The sequence below is a fragment of the Rhizophagus irregularis genome, chromosome 2, assembly GCF_026210795.1.
Source record: "Rhizophagus irregularis chromosome 2, complete sequence".
Taxonomy (NCBI): Eukaryota; Fungi; Glomeromycota; class Glomeromycetes; order Glomerales; family Glomeraceae; genus Rhizophagus; species Rhizophagus irregularis.
Genome location: NC_089430.1, coordinates 1299955 through 1319272, shown reverse-complemented (window position 1 = coordinate 1319272; position 19318 = coordinate 1299955). Strand labels below are relative to the sequence as shown.

At 28.0% G+C, this 19318-nt stretch overlaps 6 protein-coding genes across 6 annotated transcripts; 1 reads left to right on the top strand and 5 right to left on the bottom strand.

Annotated features, from left to right (window-relative positions):
- Positions 1–1796: 1796 nt before the first annotated feature.
- On the bottom strand, positions 1797–3086 carry OCT59_011714 (uncharacterized protein; the record flags this gene model as incomplete). The annotated part of the gene is made up of 3 exons (XM_025317024.2): positions 1797–2602; positions 2678–2916; positions 2992–3086. 3 exons carry the CDS (start codon positions 3084–3086, stop codon positions 1797–1799), a joined length of 1140 nt encoding a protein of 379 aa, XP_025179145.2.
- A 4149-nt stretch (positions 3087–7235) lies between these two features.
- OCT59_011713 (uncharacterized protein) lies at positions 7236–8140 on the bottom strand (the record flags this gene model as incomplete). Its single annotated transcript, XM_025325840.1, has 3 exons — positions 7236–7678; positions 7763–7968; positions 8046–8140. 3 exons carry the CDS (start codon positions 8138–8140, stop codon positions 7236–7238), a joined length of 744 nt encoding a protein of 247 aa, XP_025179146.1.
- A 2433-nt stretch (positions 8141–10573) lies between these two features.
- On the bottom strand, positions 10574–11395 carry OCT59_011712 (uncharacterized protein; the record flags this gene model as incomplete). The annotated part of the gene is made up of 4 exons (XM_066133959.1): positions 10574–10675; positions 10766–10789; positions 10975–10999; positions 11286–11395. The coding sequence occupies 4 exons, from the start codon at positions 11393–11395 to the stop codon at positions 10574–10576; spliced, it is 261 nt and encodes an 86-aa protein (XP_065989272.1).
- Positions 11396–13391: 1996 nt separating this feature from the next.
- On the bottom strand, positions 13392–14422 carry OCT59_011711 (uncharacterized protein; the record flags this gene model as incomplete). The annotated part of the gene is made up of 3 exons (XM_025317025.2): positions 13392–13957; positions 14041–14222; positions 14343–14422. The coding sequence occupies 3 exons, from the start codon at positions 14420–14422 to the stop codon at positions 13392–13394; spliced, it is 828 nt and encodes a 275-aa protein (XP_025179147.2).
- A 2556-nt stretch (positions 14423–16978) lies between these two features.
- OCT59_011710 (uncharacterized protein) lies at positions 16979–17709 on the bottom strand (the record flags this gene model as incomplete). The annotated part of the gene is made up of 5 exons (XM_066133958.1): positions 16979–17029; positions 17135–17158; positions 17242–17276; positions 17357–17384; positions 17635–17709. The coding sequence occupies 5 exons, from the start codon at positions 17707–17709 to the stop codon at positions 16979–16981; spliced, it is 213 nt and encodes a 70-aa protein (XP_065989271.1).
- Positions 17710–17940: 231 nt separating this feature from the next.
- Positions 17941–18629, top strand: OCT59_011709 (uncharacterized protein; the record flags this gene model as incomplete). Its single annotated transcript, XM_066133957.1, has 6 exons — positions 17941–17943; positions 18060–18124; positions 18206–18291; positions 18361–18379; positions 18462–18467; positions 18563–18629. 6 exons carry the CDS (start codon positions 17941–17943, stop codon positions 18627–18629), a joined length of 246 nt encoding a protein of 81 aa, XP_065989270.1.
- Between the last annotated feature and the right edge of the window lie 689 nt (positions 18630–19318).

The window sequence follows — 19318 nt, the reverse complement described above, 5'->3', positions numbered from 1 at the left end:
CACCTAAACTAAGAGTAATGTATGCCAATTTTTGTGACAATAGTAAGTTAAAAGAAAGTTTATCCAAAATTCGCAAATGACCAATTCTAAAACTTAATCAAATAATCGGCACGCATACTACATCATATTAGGAAAGTTCTAGACCAGTCATGTCTCCTGAAGTAACACAAATCTTACATACGAACATGACTATCATAAGTTACGTTATTGACGCGTTTATTGATAAACAGACATTGCAAATCAATTACGACTGTATAACAGTAATGTGGACCATTATTAGAAATATGAAGCAATTGAATATTTGTTTTTTAATAAAAATACAAATATGTATATATATATCATTTCAATACCCACCAGTAGTTAATTTTTCTCTTTTATTTTCATTGAATTTTTAAAAACCAATATCTACAATTTAAATGCTTTCGCAGATTTTAATAATCGGAATTTTATAACTAAAGTGTAAAATCAAAATAGTTAAAAATTTTATATTGTGAATTACTTTATAAACAGTAAAAGAACTATTATAAAAAAAAATTTTGTCTCAATAAATTAATAATTACTCTCATATTTAACCGTAAAAAGTGCGGGCTCAAAAACTATTTTTTGGGAATTTATTCGTGCTTAACATCAATTAAGGAAGTTCAAAATGTAGATTTCGTTCAAAGAACGTAATACACAACGTGAAAGTACATTCTCACATCAGACTTAAATAAAAACTTCTACGTTTCTACAACTTCTCAAATTTAAGAAATAAATTAATTTCTCTTTATCAATGCTTTCCTTAGTATTTATCAATAACTCCCAAAATTTAGAAATACTCATAATTATTTATAAAAAATTTGCATTATTATAAATTTCCCGTTTTGCACTTCTCTGTTCACTTTAATGAGAGGTAGGGTACTTCTTCGCATATAAATTGTTAGAATATATCCTTGTCTAAACTTACAGTACTTTCAGTCTGTGAGCAATGTCTCACAGGTCCATACTTAGTATAAAATATTCCGAAGGTTTATATAAGAGCAGTATCTTAGCTTGAAGAGACTTTTATATATCAATACTGTTTTAGAAAAAAAAAAAAAGTTTACTTTTTAATTTGCCAAGATAAGGTAGGTCTTGAGTTGCATTTTATTTTTCCTGATGCTGTTTTAAAAATCAAACTGACAGTCTCCCATTTGGACTATAATTATTTTTTTTTTTGCTTCACCATAGCGTTCTTCTATGAAAGTCTTATCATCGCTATTGATAACCGAATACGCTTCCTTTGTAAGTTGAAGGACGCTTCAATATTATTTATCGGTTAAGGATAATTCCATAAGGTATGCATAATTATCCTTTTATTAAACTTACGTATTTGTTAACGATTAGGTTTTTATTTATATCATTGATAACACATGTATCATTAAAAAGTGGATCAGTGAATAATCGTTGCCTCTTCGATTAGTGGATACTCTTCAAAAGCCGTGATGCGTGGATCAAGTTAGCTGAGAGAATATTTTATTCGAACAATCCCAATACTTGCTAAACCAGTAAACCTTATAACAAGAAATACTACAAACAGATGACGCAGGCACGATGTTTACACGCGTATTAACGGGAGAAATATTCTTGTTAAATTACAATTTACTTAAAAGAAATTTTAGATTTTAAAAATATAATTTTTTCTGAATTAAAAATACGCCAATGTAAATATTTATTTTATTTAAAAAAAAAAGGAATAATATTATAAAAAAAGAAGAATGAAGACTTCATTTATAAACGAAATGGTAATCTAAATCTTCCGGTTTATGATCGGGCTCTCATTTATAAACGAAATGGTAATCTAAATCCTCCGGTTTATGGTCGGACTCAAAGGTACGTGAATAAATTTGTTGGGGTGTTGAATTATTATAGATAGGTGGAAGGGAAACATCATTGGTTTCATTAGGATTATTTAAGAACCACGGGAACGACGGAAGAGTTTGAAGACCATTCAAAATTGATGAAATTCTTGCATAATAATTTGAGGAATAACGCAAGAGGATGGGGCTAGAAGATGCCCACCTACCATATGTTTGAGGATTAATGGATGTTCTCCCATCATGCGTTTGAGGATTTGGAATGGTAGCGGATGCCTTTTCATCATGAGTTTGATCACTTTGATGACCATCACCATTATCATATGTTTGGGGATCATTCAAAATTGAAGTGATTTTTGCGTAATGATCGGAGAAAGGTGGACTAGAAGATGGCCTTCCATCATGCGTTTGAAAATTAAGAATGATAGCGGATGCCTTTCCATCATGAGTTTGATCACTTTGATGACCATCACAATTTTCATATGTTTGAGGATCATTCAAAATTGAAGTGATTTTTGCGTAATGATTGGAGAAAGGTGGACTAGAAGATGGCCTTCCATCATGCGTTCGAAAATTAAGAATGATAGCGGATGCCTTTCCATCATGAGTTTGATCACTTTGATGACTATCACCATTATCATATGTTTGAGGATCATTCAAAATTGAAGTGATTTTTGCGTAATGATTGGAGAAAGGTGGACTAGAAGATGGCCTTCCATCATACTTATCACTCAAGTCCAAGTGTCCAGAATTTTGCGAGGCGAAACCTACAAAAAAAGAAGAAATGGTTAATAAAAACTTGTTTCTTTAATTAAAAAAAAAATGGAGTTTCTCAAACTTACCACGCGCTTCCAGGGCGAAATCATGTACTTGAGCATTAGGGATGGGAGGGAATGTCTTTACACCGTCACTATCGTGTGTTTGAGCTTCGAGTGATAGATTATAGATTGTAGCCCCTCCAATAGATCTAGAAGGTGCCTTTTCTTTACTACTATGGTGCGGTGGTGCATAATATAATTGACTAGAGGAAGCAGCGGCAGGTCCCACTTTATTTCCAACTTTTTCTAGTTCATTTATTTTACTAAAAAAAAGAAAAGAAAATTGTTGGATATATATTTTTTGTATTCAAAGTTGTAAAATAAAATAGTATACGTACTGGACTTGCTTAGGGGTTCCACCAAGGATTTTTTCTTGTTCTTGAGTTGATTTATAAATTCTACGAGAGAGTTGGTTCTGATTTTGTGACGACATTTTTTACTAAAAAAGTGGTAGGTTTTTTAATTATTATTTGAATTGTGATTTTTTTTCTTCAAAAAATTTTTTGAAATGAGAAATAAAAAATGGAAATAAACCTTTTTTTATAAGTCTTTTTTTTTTTGTTATGAAATTTGAACAGTTCCTAATCAAATGTAGTTAGTATTATGTTTAGTTTTTACTTTTTTGATTTCTAAACTAATATATAATGTATTATACAATATATAAACTTATCAATTTATGTATGATGAATGTTGCGGGTCGGACCGAACCATTCAATTAGAGTAACATTGTAATATTAGATAAACTCTTGAATCTTGCATTTATTTACATTATTAAATAAATTAAATAACAACAAATGATTTCATAACATCATGTGAATGAATAGATAACCTTTTCACTGATAATCGTCTTAACTAAAAACATTTGTCTCAAAACAAAAATGCAACGTGATCAAGGTTTTAGACTTGTTTTGTAAGAAGAGGAGGCGTGAGAGTAATCAATTTTTTTGTGAATGAAGATGCGAAAGGTTTCTCCGGGTTTTTTCTGGAAAAAGACGGAACTTTAATATACTAATTTGAAATATTTAGTCATTTGATTTTTTTGCGAATCCGAAACTGTATACAGTATACTAACAAAATATTTCTTAATCGATACATGGCCCACAATATTTTTCTAAAAAATCTAATGTTTTTTTTAAAAAAAAAATTCAACCATTTTATTTTTTATCCTTTTTTTTCTGTTTTTTTTTTTTTAAAAAAAAAAAAAAAAAAAAAATTTAAATAAAAGAAAAAAAATTTTTTTAAAAAAAAGAAGAAAAAATTCAAGCATTCTTATTTTTTTCTTTTTTCTTTTTTTTTAAAAAAAAAGACTGTTGTATTACAAAACAATAATTAAACTCATAATATTATTATTTATTTATTTATTTTTTAAACTATTCCAAATATATTTTTCCGACTAAGATGTATAAACAAACAAACAAACAAACAAAGAATACGTAATTACCAATAAGGATTTCTTTAGTTTCTAAAAAAAAAAAAAATTTAAAAAAAAATATTCATAAAAATATCAAAACAAGCACTCTTCACTCCGGAGGTTGATAATACTATCATAAAACTTATGAAAGTGTTTAAAAATTCTTCCCGCTGTTATGTGAAAAATTAAACAATAACATGGCATTGATTTTGGACAACGAATCCGTCAGCGAGGTAAGATGATACATTATTTACAATTACAGTATATAGTTCTTTCTTTATTTATTTATTTTACCTGGGGTTATTATAATTTAGTTGAATAACCAACCTAAATTATAAGTTTTTTTTATGGGTTTTCTTTAGTTTGAATTTACTATAACTCAATAAAAAAATTTTGTTTTTTTGCTTGTCGCGAACCTCTTGATCATTTGACTTATGCTGAGGCTGCAGTTACTGCGGCTACTGCGGCAAAATATAAAATATCGAATTTAATTATGTTGAAAAAAAAATCCAGTTATTCCGGTAAATTGCGCTCTGAAAATACGGTAAAATCTTTGTTATCCATGTTTTAATTCGGAAGTTGAATTGCTGTTACGAAAGATGAATAGAAGGAGGGAAAGAAGAAGAGGAGGAGGGAGGAGAAGAAGTAGAGAAGAGGAGAGGGAGACGTTTCAAAACGTGATTTTCCACACCAAATTATGTTGGTCGAATAAATCAACTGCGCCGATCTATTCCCTTCATTAAGTAAAAAAGTATTACTATTATTAAGACTTTAATTATTTTTTTTTATTATTTGATTATCTTTTCCTATAAAAATTTCCTGTTACTTTAAAATGATCATTTATTTATTTATTATTATTATTATTTTACAATGAGATAATCTTAGAAAGGTATGAATTGAGGCTTACTCGTAAGTGAATATTACGAGGAATCATTCAATTCAATTCAACCTTTCAAACGTTAAAGGTTTATATTAAAGATTACAGCGAGAAATATTAATTTCATTGTTACCTTGAATCAAATACCCTTCCTAAAAAGATAAAATCAAAAATAAAATATCTAAAAAAGGGAACTCATAACATTTTATCTCTCGTTCCTAGAAATTCATCCTAATTCAAGAAAAAAAGAAAAGTAAAGTTAGTTAGATTTAACAAATGAAACAAAAATTACTTCAAAATTAAGTTGACCAAATATAATACCTCAAAACCATTCCAAGAAGCTTCCTAAAGAGAACAAATAAACGAAATGATGTAAATGTAATTCATTAAAAAAGTGAGTTAGAAGTTGAACGAACATACTTAAAAGAATCTATATAATATGTTCCTAAAAAAAAAAATAATTCCTTCACCAAAACTAAGAGTAAATGTATGACAATTTCTTGTGACTTTTGTAAAAAAATAATTTTTTTACTTACTATTTATAATTTCATGTATAAAACATGAAATTTCTGAGTTCATCAATACTTATTGTGGAGTTGACATATTTTGGAATTAGGAAACTCAGTTCAAATCTATAGAGCCTGCAAAATATCAATTTTTGATACGCATTTCAATCATTTAAAATATTTTACATAATGATGTTTTTAGATTTCTTGTTTAATCGTTGCAGTCATAGATATCGAGTAGTATTCTTTGTGTAAAGGAATACAGCACATTGTGTTCAACAACTTCAATGATATCAATCACTGACAAGGTACTCAATCAGATGGTACTATACGGACAAGACTATCAAAAGTTACGTTATTGACGCATTTTTAGATAAACAGACATCACAAATCAATTACGGCACTTATGACTGTATAACCTGTATAACGGTCCCATAGAGTAACCATAGATAAGACAAATTAAGAAGAAATTGAATATTTGTTTTTTTTTATAAAAGTACAAATATGTATATATATATCACTATAATACCCGCTAGTGGTTAATATTTCTCTTTTATTTTCATTAAATTTTTTTGAAAATCAATATCTATAATTTAAATACTTTCGTAGATTTTAATAATCAGGATTATAATAATCAAGATCATGACTAAAGTTGTGAGAATTTTATGTTGTGAATTACTTTATAAAAAAGTAAAGGAACTATTATGAAAAAAAAATTTTTTGTCTCAGAAAATTAATAATTACGTAAAAAGTGCAGCCTCAAAACTAATTTTTGGTGTTTAAAACCAATTAAGGAAGTTCAAAATGTAGATTTCGTTCAAAGAACGTAATACACAACGTGGAAGTACATTTCGCATCAAACTTAAATAAAAACTTACCTTGTTTAGTCTACTTTTCTCAAATTTTGGAAATAAATTAATTTCTCTTTATCAATGCTTTCCTTATTATTTATCAATAACTCCAAAAATTTAAAAATATTCGTAGTTACTTATAAAAAAATTTACATTATTATAAATTTCCCGTTTAACACTTCTCTGTTTACTTTTGATGAGAGAGGTACGGTACTTCTTTGCACGTAATTGTTAGTTGTCTATACTTACTTTCAGTCTAAAAAAGTTTACTTTTTAATTTGCCAAGGTAGTCTTGAGTTGCATAATAGAATTTCTTGAGAATCTATGCTTTGCATTTTATTTTTCCTGATGCTGTTTTAAAAAATCAAACTGATAGTCTCTCACTTGGACTAATTAATTTTTTTTGTTTCACCTTAGCGTTTTTCTATGAAAGTCTTATCATTGCTATTGATAACCGAATACGCTTCCTTTGTAAGTTGAATGACATTCAGGACACTTATTTACCAGTTAAGGATAATTCCGTAAGGTATGCATAATTATCCTTTTATAAAACTTACGTATTTGTTAACGATTTGGATCATTGATAATTTATTCATCATTAAAATTGGACCAAAAAGAATATTGCCATCTTTTTGATTCGCGGTTAATACAATTTAATTTGTGGATCAGGGATATTTGATTTGGTCCGGATGATACTTTTGAAGGTAAAAAATATTTAGTTTAATCACAATCATTATTGTGGATTATTAATATATTACTTAAATTAGCACGTGTGTGACAAATGTTAACTCAAGTGATTAACCTATGAATATTTTTTTTATTATTATCTTCAATTAAATTTTTGATTTATTACATATTTTTGAGAAATTTTTAGATCACGATATAAAAAATGCGGCATCTAGGATAATGTTATGAAGAACTAGATTGAAGATTCTACTTACAACCGAAATGGTAATTTTGGAACATCCGGTTCATGGTCAGGCTCGAGGGTATGCAAATGAATTTGTTGAGGTGTAGAATTATTGTAAATAGGTGGAAGAATAACATCATTGGTTTCATTAGGATTATTTAAGACCCACTGGAGTGATGGAAGGGTTGGAGGACCATTCAAAATCGATGGGATTCTTGCATAATAATTAGATGGCCTTCCATCATGCGTTTGAGGATTTGGAATGGTAGCGGATGACCTTCCATCATGCGATTGAGGATTTGGAATGGTAGCAGATGACCTTCCATCATGCGTTTGAGGATTAGGGATGGTAACGGATGTCCTTCCATCTTGAGTTTGATGTCCATCACCATTATCGTATGTTTGAGGATTCAAGATTGAAGTGATTTTGTCGGGTGGTCCAGAGGGTCCAGAATTCTGTAAGGCTGGATCTACAAAAAAAAGGAGGAATGGTTAATAAAAATTTGTTTCTTGAATTAAAAAAAACTGAAGTTTCGAAATAATTTCAAATTTACCACGCGCCCCCAAGGCAGAATCATGTACTTGAGCATTGGGGATGGGAGGGAATATCTTTCCACCGTCACTATCGTGTGTTTGAGCTTCGAGTGGTAGATTATGGATTGTAGCACCTTCAATAGAGCTAGAAGGTGCCTTTTCTTGGCTAGAGGAAGCAGCGGCAGGCCCTGCTTTATTTTCACCTTTTTCTAGTTCATTTATTTTACTAAAAAAAGAAAAAAAAATTGTGGATATATATTTTTTGTACTCAAAGTTGTAAATAAAATGGTATATATATCGTACTGGACTTGCTTAGGGGTTCCACCAAGGATTTTGTTTTGTTCTTTAGTTGATTTATAAATTCTATGAGAGGGTTGGTTCTGATTTTGTGACGACATTTTTTACTAAAAAAGTGGTAGGTTTTCTAATTTTTTATTAAATGCTGATTTTTTTTTTCAAAAAATTTTTTGAAATGAGAAATAAAAAAATGAAAAACAAACTTTTTTATAAGTCATTTTTTTTTTTTTGTTTGCAGCTCCTAAATTGCACAAACAATGATCAAATGTAGTTAATATTGTGTTTAGTTTTTACTTTGTTGATTTCTAAACTAATATATAATGTAATTATACAATATATATAAATTTAACAATTTTCAATAAATGATTTATATTAAAAATATATGCATAATGAATATTACGGATTTAAATTAGCATTGTGTGATATTAAAGTTAAACTCTTGAATCTTGCATAATTATTTACATAACAACAATGATTCATGACATAATAGGCTTTACTGATAATCGTCTTAACTAAAAACGGACTTAATCCATTTCGACGGAAGAATACGGTATGTTTCGACAAATGTGAAACAAAAATGCGTCAACGTGGTGTTAGACTTGTTTGTTAAGAATAGGGGCGTGGGAGTAATCGATTTTTAAATTACAATTTAAAATTTTTTGTGAACGATACTAGAGATGCGAAAGGTTTTTTCCGGAGAAAAGACGGAACTTAACATCATATACTAATTTGAAATATTAGTCATTTGATTTTCTTTTGCGAATCCGATACTGTATACAGTATACTAACAAAATATTTCTTAAGCGATACATGGCCCACAATATTTCTCTAAAAATAAATAAAGCTAATAAACTGTTCCAATTAAAGCGCTGCAAATGCGCCACAATACATTGTACAAAACGTCTGATTTTTCCCCCACTCTTAGTTTTGAATCCTGCATATTTGTTTATTATATATCAGATATAGTCTTATAGTAATAAACAATTCATGTTTATATATCGCCATATATAATAAAAATTTACGTAATAATATACGTAATTTCGATTTAAGCGGAAATGTTTAAAAAAAAATTTCAACCATTGTTTTTTTAAAAAAAAAGAAAAAAAAATTCAAGCATTCTCAATTTTTTCTTTTTTCTTTTTTTCTTTTTTTTTAAAAAAAAACTGGTTACAAAACAATAATAAACAATTAATTATTTATTTATATTTTAAACTATTCCAAATATAACAATTACAATAAGGATTTCTTCAGTTTCTAAAAAAGAAAAAAATTTTTTTAAAAAAAACTTCTTAATAATGTCAAAACAAGCTAGAATAGAACTTATGAAAGTGTTTAAAAATTCTTCCCGCCGTTATGTGAAAAATTAAACAACAACATGGCATTATTTATTGATTTTGAACCACAATGAATTCGTCAGCGGGGTAAGATGACCCTCTCGATCATTAAAAATTGGTTGTTTTGCAGAGGCAGTTACTGCGGCTACTGCGGTAAATATAAAATATCGAATTTAATTCTTGAGTTGAAAAACAAATCCGGATATTTCCGCAAATTGCGCTCTGAAAATACGATAAAATCTTTGTTATCCATATTTTAATTCGGAAGCTGAATTGCTTTTGCGAAAGATGAATAGAAGGAGGGAAAGAAGAAGAGAATGAGGTAGAGGAGAGGGAGGAGAAGAAGATGTATTATTATTAAGTGTTACTTTAATTATTTATTTTATTTATTATTATTATTATTTTACAATGTATGAATTGAGGCTTACTCGTACAGGCCTGGTCGCAGATCGACTCACCTGATGATCGGAATGTCATTCCGATCATTAGGTGAGTCATATGCACAATATATAAATCAGGTCGATGAATTTTAGCTGCAAAATGTCGATCTTTCCTAATAAATTATCCAAAATAGTTTTTGTGCGATTGAACTAAAATAAAATTTAGACTTAATAATAATAAAAGAAAATAATACTATTTTCAAAAAATCCATTTTATAACGATTTTTGCTCTGAGATTTAGTAAACCAATTTGCTAATTTGCTTTCAGCAGCAGAACCCTAATACCCATTTTATGCATAGTATCTATAAAAGGGAGATTTTTGACAAAGAAAACTTAGAGTAAATGCTGCATAAAATTAATAATTCTCAAAATCATTCAAAAATTGCGAAAAATGAAAGGAAAGAGAAATGTGTAAAATTATTATATCAATATATATATCAATATATATATACTAAAAGGTTAGAGAATGAAATAATGAAGGAATGAAAATATTCATGCAAAAGATGATAATTTTTTTAAGACACAAAATTTGCCTGATCATCTAACTTTTGATTTATGTATTATATAAGTCTGTTATTTTACACATTATCAGGGTTAATATTATACTTGAATCTCAAAAAATTTTAATGGGAGTTGTTACTTAACTTTAAAATTACAGGGGGTCAGTTACTTATTTTGAGGAACATTTAATTCGATTTATCCTTTCAAACGTTAAAAGGTTTATATTAAATATTATAGTGAGAAGTATTAATTTCATTATTATCTTGAATCAAATATCCTTCCAAAAAAGACAAAATCAAAAATAAAATATCTAAAAAAGGGAACTCCTAACATTTCATCTCTCGTTCCTAGAAATCCATCCTAATTCAAGAAAAAAAGAAAAGTAAAGTTAGTTAGATTTAACAAATGAAACAAAAATTACTTCAAAATTAAGTTGACCAAATATAATACCTCAAAACCATTCCAAGAAGCTTCCTAAAGAGAACAAATAAACGAAATGATGTAAATGTAATTCATTAAAAAAGGGAGTCATCAGAAGTTGAACGAACATACTTCAAAGAATCTATATAAAATGTTCCTAAAAAAGGAATAACGAAAAGTATACCAACAAACTCGTTACAATAAACTAGAATTTGTCCCTAAAAAAAAGAATGACCTACTGTATGAGTACGGACTGAACCAAAACTGAACTTATTTTAAAATTCCTTCACCAAAACTGAGAGTAAACCAATTTCTTGTGACGATTTAAAGAAATTCTAAGCTTTAATCAATAATCGGCATGCATACTACATCATATTAGGAAAGTTCTAGACCGGTCTTGTCTCCTGATCTCCTGATAGGTTAAGTGTAACACAAAATCTTAGTATATTTCTTAGTCCATTTAATCATTTACGCGTTTTCTTTTGTAAAAAATAATTTCTTTACTTACTATTTATAACTTCAGATATGTATATTGGAAAGGAAAACAAACAAAATTTTGTTCTTCACATTTGGAAATTTCGCTAAATAATATGTAGATTTGATGAAATTTCTGAGTTCATCAATACTTAAACCATTTGTGTAGTTATCACTAGTTGACATATTTTAGAATTGGGAAATTAAGTCCCAAATCTATAGAGCCTGCAAAATATCAATTTTTGATACGTATTTTAATCATTTAAAATATTTTACATAATGATGTTTTTAGATTTCTTGTTATTAATTCCAATAGAGAGTCAAAATTTTTTTTATTACCTGTATAAATCGAAAGATAACATTTTTTTCATAGTGCAAATTCTCATTTTGTGGTTTTAATCGTTGCAGTCATCGATATCGAGTAGTATATAAATAATTTTGTAAGAACTTTTGTTCTTTGTTTAAAGGAATACAGAACATTGTGTTCAACAACTTCAATGATATCAATAACTGACAAGGTACTCAATCAGATGGTACTATAAGTGCATGACTATCAGAAGTTACGTTATTGACGCATTTTTAGATAAACAGACATCACTAATCAATTACGGCACTTATGACTGTATAACGGTCCCTTTTCAGTAATGCAGTAATGTTCATCACCCTTTAGATAAGACAAATTAAGAAGAAATTGAATATTTGTCTTTTTTTTCATAAAAGTACAAATATGTATATATATATATATAATCTTGTTCTTCGTTTCAATACCGCCAGTAGTTAATTTTTTCTCTTTTGTTTTCATTAAATTTTTTTGAAATTCAATATTTATAATTAAAATGATTTCGTAGATTTTAATAGTCAAGATTATGACTAAAGTGTGAAAACAGAATAGTTAAAAATTTTATGTTGTGAATTACTTTATAAAACAGTAAAGCTGTAAAGGAACTACTATAAAAAAAAAAATTTGTCCCAGTAAAAATTAATAATTACGTAAAAAGCGCAGCTTCAAAACTGTTTTTTGGGAATTTATTCGTGCTTAACACCAATTAAGGAAGTTCAAAATGTAGATTTCGTTCAAAGAACGTAATACACAACGTGGAAGAACATCCTCGCATCAAACTTAAATAAAAACTTACCTTGTTTAATCTACAACTTCTCAAATTTTGGAAATAAATTAATTTCTCTTTATTAATGCTTTCCTTATTATTTATCAATAACTCCCAAAATTTAGAAATACTCGTAGTTACTTAGAAAAAAATTTGCATTATTATAAATTTCCCGTTTTACATTTTTTCTATTCACTTTTAATGAGGATTACGAGTACTTCTTCGCATATGAATTGTTAGAATATAACCTTTTCTATACTCACTTTCAGTCCGTGCGCAATGTCTCACAGGTCCATACTTAAGTGTGAAAGATTCTGAAGGTCACATAAAAGAGGTGTCTTAGCTTGAAGAGACTTTTATATCTCAATACTATTTTATAAAAAAAAATTATTTTTAATTAATTTGCAAGGATGAGGTAGTCTTGAGTTGCATAGCAGAAATTCTAAAGAATCTGTGCTATGCATTATTTTTCCTGACGCTGTTTTCAAAAATCTAACTGATAATCTCTTACTTGGACTAATTAATTATTTTTTTGGCTTTATTCTAGCGTTTTTCAATGAAAGTCTTATCATTACTATTGATAACTGGATATACTTTATAAACTGGACTTCGTTCGGAATGTTTCAAATATTATTTACTGTTAAAGATAATTCCATAAGGTAAACATAATTATCTTTTTATAAAACTTACGTTTTGTTAACGATAAGGTTTTTGTTTTGATCATTGATAATTTGTGTATCATTAAAAGTGGACCAAAAAGAATATTTTCTTCGCGGATGATACAATTTAATTTGTGGATGGATATTTGATTCCCGGCTGATACTTTTGAAGGTAAAAAATATTTAGTTTTTAAAATCACAATCATTATTTTAGATTATTAATATATTACTTAAATTAGCACGTGTGTGACAATTCATAGTTTAATCACTTGGAAAAATTCGAATTCATTTTTTTTTTTATTATTTATATGATATCTTCAATGATTTATTTACATGTTTTTGAAAAATTTTTAGATCACGGCATAAAAAATGCGGCATCTAAGATAATGTTACGAAGAACTAGATTGAAGATTCTATTTACAACTGAAATTGTAATTTTGGTACATCCGGCTCATGGTCAGGCTCGAGGGTACGTAAATGAATTTGTTGAGGTGTAGGATTATTGTAAATAGGTGGAAGAATATCATCATTGCTTTCATTAGGATTATTTAAGACCCACTGGAGTGATGGAAGGGTTTGAGGACCATTCAAAATTGATGAGATTCTTGCATAATAATTAGAGGGGTAATGCGAGAGGGAATGCGTTTGAGGACCATTCAAAATCGATGGGATTCTTGCATAATAATTAGATGGCCTTCCATCATGCGATTGAGGAATTGGAATGGTAGCGGATGACCTTCCATCATGCGATTGAGGAGTTGGAATGGTAGCGGATGACCTTCCATCATGCGATTGAGGAGTTGGAATGGTAGCGGATGACCTTCCATCATGCGATTGAGGATTTGGAATGGTAGCGGATGTCCTTTCATCATGAGTTTGATGACCATCACCATTATCGTATGTTTGAGGATCATTCAAAATTAAAGTGATTCTGGCGTTTTGATTAGGTGGACTAGAGAGTCCGGAATTCTCTAGGTTTGAATCTATGAAAAAAAGAAGAAATGGTTAATAAAAGCTTGTTTCTTTAATTAAAAAAAACTGAAGTTTCAAATAAATTCAAATTTACCACGCGCCTCCAAGAAAAAATCATGTACTTGGTCATTGGGGATGGGAAGGAATGTCTTTCCGCCGTCACTATCGTATGTTTGAGCTTCAAGTGGTTGAGAACTAGAAGGTGCCTTTTCTTGGCCAGAGGAAGCAGCGGCAGGTCCTGCTTTATTTTCATTTTTTTCTAGCTCATTTATTTTACTAAAATATAAGTAAAAAAAAAAGAAAGAAAAAAAACAATAATAATAAAAATAATATTATTAATAATAATTATTAAATATATTTTTATTTTTTTAAATAGTAAATAAAATAGTGTCGTACTGTTCTTGCTTAGGGGTTCCACCAAAAAGTGTTTTTGATTCTTGAGCTGTTTTAAAAGTTTTAAGGTATTGATTAGACATCTTGAAAAGTGGTTTCAGAAAAATTTAAGAATTTTTTGAATGATAAAAAATTTTAAAAGAAAAGAAGGAAAAAAAAAGAAAGAAGCCCCCCCCCTTATATCTTTCTTGATCATTGTTCGCCGATTAATAACTAAATTGTCAAACAAAGAAAATATAAACCCAAAAACATATAAATATATTTACCAAATAATGAAATATATTAGGTATGTAAATATAGTTTATTATATTAAACATTCAAGCCACACCACGCGAGATTGTGAATTATTATCATTATTTATATTATATAATGACATCATTCTGATTAATAAATAAACTTATTACGGATCCGAATTTGACAATCGGTTTGACCAAAAACGGACTTAATTATGGTTTTGAAACAAAAAAAAAAAAAAAAAAAAAAATTAATTGTAAAAAATTTTATAAAATATTTATTTATACAATAATCGACTAATCATTACTATTTCCTCCTAACCAAAGTTAAGATTTTTCATTTTAAATTCTCAGTTGCACTTTCTATTTTTAAATGTTTCAAAGAGAACAATACATTATACAGTACGTTCGTTAATTTTCCCACGAGGGACCCCAAATTCACCAAACCGAATTAGGTTAAAGATTATCAAAATTCAAAATAATAGATACAAAAGGGTTTTAAAGGGCAAACCTTAATTTGGATCATATGAATATGAAAATCATATTTCATCCGAAATTCCTAATTCATATAACGCAATATAATTTAACATTTAGAAGTTCATTTCTCATTACGCCACAAATAATATTAGACGCACGTTACATATTAAAATTAATATGTTGAATGATTTGTTGTCATTGTGCATGTACAGTATCTCAATGTTAAAGCAAATTTGGAAGTTTCAAGGATTATTTAATTTTAATAATTTATATATTTCTCTGCTCATCATCAATCATTTTTTTTTTTATAAAGTATAAAAACTCTAATTATAAAAATGCCGATATCCGGATACTTGTATATTGTGAGTTACCCCTGCATTTTCGTAATATATCCAACCAGTTATTACAGATTATTTGAGACATTAAAACATTGACGTTCTTTATTTTTGCGTGGGAAACTTATTTTTTTTTTAAAAAAAAAAAAAAAAAAAAAGGAGCGTCATCTTGGAAGTTCATGCACCAAACTCTTTTTGCATATGACAATATAGATAATATAGATAATGCGTTTTATGATTATCAATTAGTGTTCATTGTTATACCTTATTAACTATAAAGGGAAATGGTAAGAGAAAATATTAAATAAATAAATATTTACAAAATGATTATTAATTTTCCTTTTTTCTTGTGCTATGTAAAAAAAAAAAATTTTTTTTAAAAACAAATTTTTTTATTTTTTTTTAAAAAAAACAAATACTTTTTAAGAAAACAAATAACCTTTAAAAACAAATAGCCTTTTTTTTAAAAAAAGGTTATTTAAATGACGCTAAGATAACTCTTCTCTTCGGAGATTGATAGAGCTTATGTAAGAGTTGGAACGGAGATTAATATGAAAATAAATAATTTGCAGGGTGATACAAAATATAATCACGACAATCATTTATCACGTTGAAGCTGCGGCTACTACGACTGCATAAAAAATGGCGAATTAATTTTTAGTTCTTAGAAATTAAATTCGGTAAATTACGCTCTGAAAATATGTTATAAAATTTTGATATCTACTGTATATTCTAAATCGAAATCATCGTCATTTCTTGTTAAGAACATCTTCCGAACGCACATCGGTGGAAATCCTATGCTGAGATGCTGATAAAATGCACAAATGTGATTCCCTACACACCAGAAACAAGTTAAATAACGTTGACCAAATGACTCGGCTATGCCGATCTAGTACTCCCTTTATTTTAAATGCACACATTTTAAGATGAATATTATTATTGTTATTATTATTGTTAGGTATTACTTTAATTTTTGGTATCAAAATTATTTCCTTTTTTTTTATTATTATTTTTATTTGATTCCTTGAATTATTTTTCTATTAATGGTTTACAATCTTTCTGTTACTCTATTAATAAAAAAATAATTTGATCAACGAATTTATTTTAACGATGAAGTAACGAATAGAGATCTATTAATGACTTATAATCTTTCCTGTTACTCTATTAATAAAAAAGTACGTAATTTGATCAATAAATTTATTTTATCGAATTTGTATTGGTTTGCTAATGAATTAAAACTTACTCTTAAGTGAATATTTTGAGGATCATTCAATTCAAATTAGAGACATTTATCGAAAACTTCGAAGCAATACTTTTCTCTGCTGGGCACCAACGGCTTTCGACATAAGGCTCCCTTCAGGATTTTGACCGTAGGGCCATAATCCTTAGTGCCAAAGTTCAGTCTTTTTTAAAGTTAACTTATAAATTACATAACAAACCTATTAAAAATTAACATTCGATCGTTAAAAAATGATTGTATTAAAGATTACAATCAGAACTCGATATAACGACTATGAATTTCATGTTTACCTTGATTTGAAGATTGTTTTTTATTTAATCGAAGGGTTCATTATGTCGAATTCTAACTTGTATATTAGATAAAAATCAAATATCCTACCCAAAATGAGGTAAAATATTGAACATCCTGAATCAAGAAAAAAAGAAAATAAGAAGAGTAAGTTTATTTGTTGGGTTTAACAAAGTGAAACAATAAATTACTTCAAAAATAAAGTTGACCGTAATATATTACCTCAAACCCATTCTGGGAAGTTTCCTAAAAAGAGAATAAACGAAAACAACGTTAATGTTGTACTTAAAACAAATAAAATAAATAAAGTGAAAATAGAACGAATATACCACAAACTCGTTCCAATAAGCTATAGATCTTGTCACTAGAAAAATGTATAAACGAATATGTCTTATGAGTGTTCTAGGTCCGGAAGAAACTAACTTAATTCTAACCTTCCCTCACCAGAATAAGAGTAAATGTATGCCAATTTCTTGTGTTTTATTATTAATAATAAGTCAACATTAACACTTCCAAAATTTTAAAATTAAATGAAAAATTTTTAATGATATTTCGATAGTTATTCTGTAGTAAAGAAATTACATGTAAAAGTTATCGTAGAATGTAACTGAATATACAGCAAAATGTGTACGACATCACAAATTGTACGACGAAAGATTGTTTAAAGGCTGCAAAGGAACCGAAATGGATAATCCCACCTGCTAATTGTGCTCTATAATGACCATTATTGGTATAAATTCACGATAAGAATAAATGTTTGGTCTAGCATAAAATCGATAAATTTTCATATAAAACATAATTCACTTCGGGTCTACTCTATAATCGTAGCACGAAAATCATTTAAAACGTCAATTGATAATTGAGAATTGTGTTATCTGGCAATCTTGTACTGATTAGATTTTTTTAAAAGATTAGATTAACAATAATTTCGCAACAAATTTTTTGTCTATAAGTTCTTCGTAAAAATGGGGATGAATATATGTTTTAATGACAGAAATATATGCAGATTATGAGGAAAAAAACTTATAATGGTAGTTACTCCATCAGTTTTCATGTAAAATGCAAAAAATCAAAATTAAATTCTTTGACTTTAATATTATTTTCAAACTACACTTGTATGATTCTTCTTTTTTTTATTTAGCGTTAGATTGGTTGGAGTATTTCTAGTAATTTGAAGATTATTTTTTTCTCTCATTTGGAAGTTTTACTTAGGTAAATTTTGTATGACTTTGTGATGAATATTTTATTTTGTAGAAAGTAAATTAACTTATTAGTTATTCATTTATCTCGTAGAATACTTGATATTTTTAAATCGGTTGTAAAAGTATTAACAGTTATTATTCAGTATAATTCCCAAAATTTTATCCTGCGTTTGCAAGGTAAAAATTGGTTGTATTTTCATTTATTTTTCTTCCATTCCATTTCTAATCTTAATTTCTTATTTTTAGATTTCGTCTTGCATCTTGAGTGATTAATAATTAAAATCATTATAAGATGGTTCAAAAAATTTACCCGATTTTTTTGCATAATTTATTCTTTTTTTGACGAGAGCAAGGTTGACATCCTTTTCCTTTGTGTGTGTAGTGTATATTACATGAATTTATTTTCGTTTAAGCTAACTTTTTTAATTTTTTTTTTCGGATTACCTAGATTACCTTTTTTGTGTAAACTACTTACTGTACACGTAGCTTACCTTCTGATGTATCGGTTGCGCTAGTAGTTATGATAAGTTTGGTAATAGTGATAGTGGAGTTGTTGATGGTGATGGCGGTGACATTGGTAGCGGTATGGTATTAATGATGACAGTAAATTAGAATTTATTGTAATTGTATTTATTATAAAATAAATATTCTCAATTTCTACTTAATTTTATTGGATTATTATTATTATTATTTTTTTTGTTCAAATCTCCATGTACGGTATCTTTACCATTCTTTCTTATTCAATAATCTGGCGACAATTTAAGAGTAAATCTACTATCACTTCATTGTTAGGATTTATATTTTCAATAAGGGTTCTGTTGTTGTATGGCATATGGCGTGATCATTATTCTTTTGTAGTATACAAATAGTAGTAATGGTGATAGTAGTAGGAGGCAAAGGATGATAGGATGATTTTGAATGGCTTGGAGACTTTTTTTTTATATTTTTTATCTAATACATAATTCAGGTCGTGATTTCCAAAAGGAAATTTTATTAACTCTATATCTCTATATCAATGCAATAAATTGTCATGTTGGCACATTATGATTTACTACCAGCAATAGATACTCTTCTCAGCATTAAAAAAATTAAATATATAATGTATGATAAATAGGATTTTATTTATTAAAAAAAATTCTGTCTTCAGAATACTTAATAAAATGGAAATAATTACACAAATGTTATATACAATTTATAGTATAAT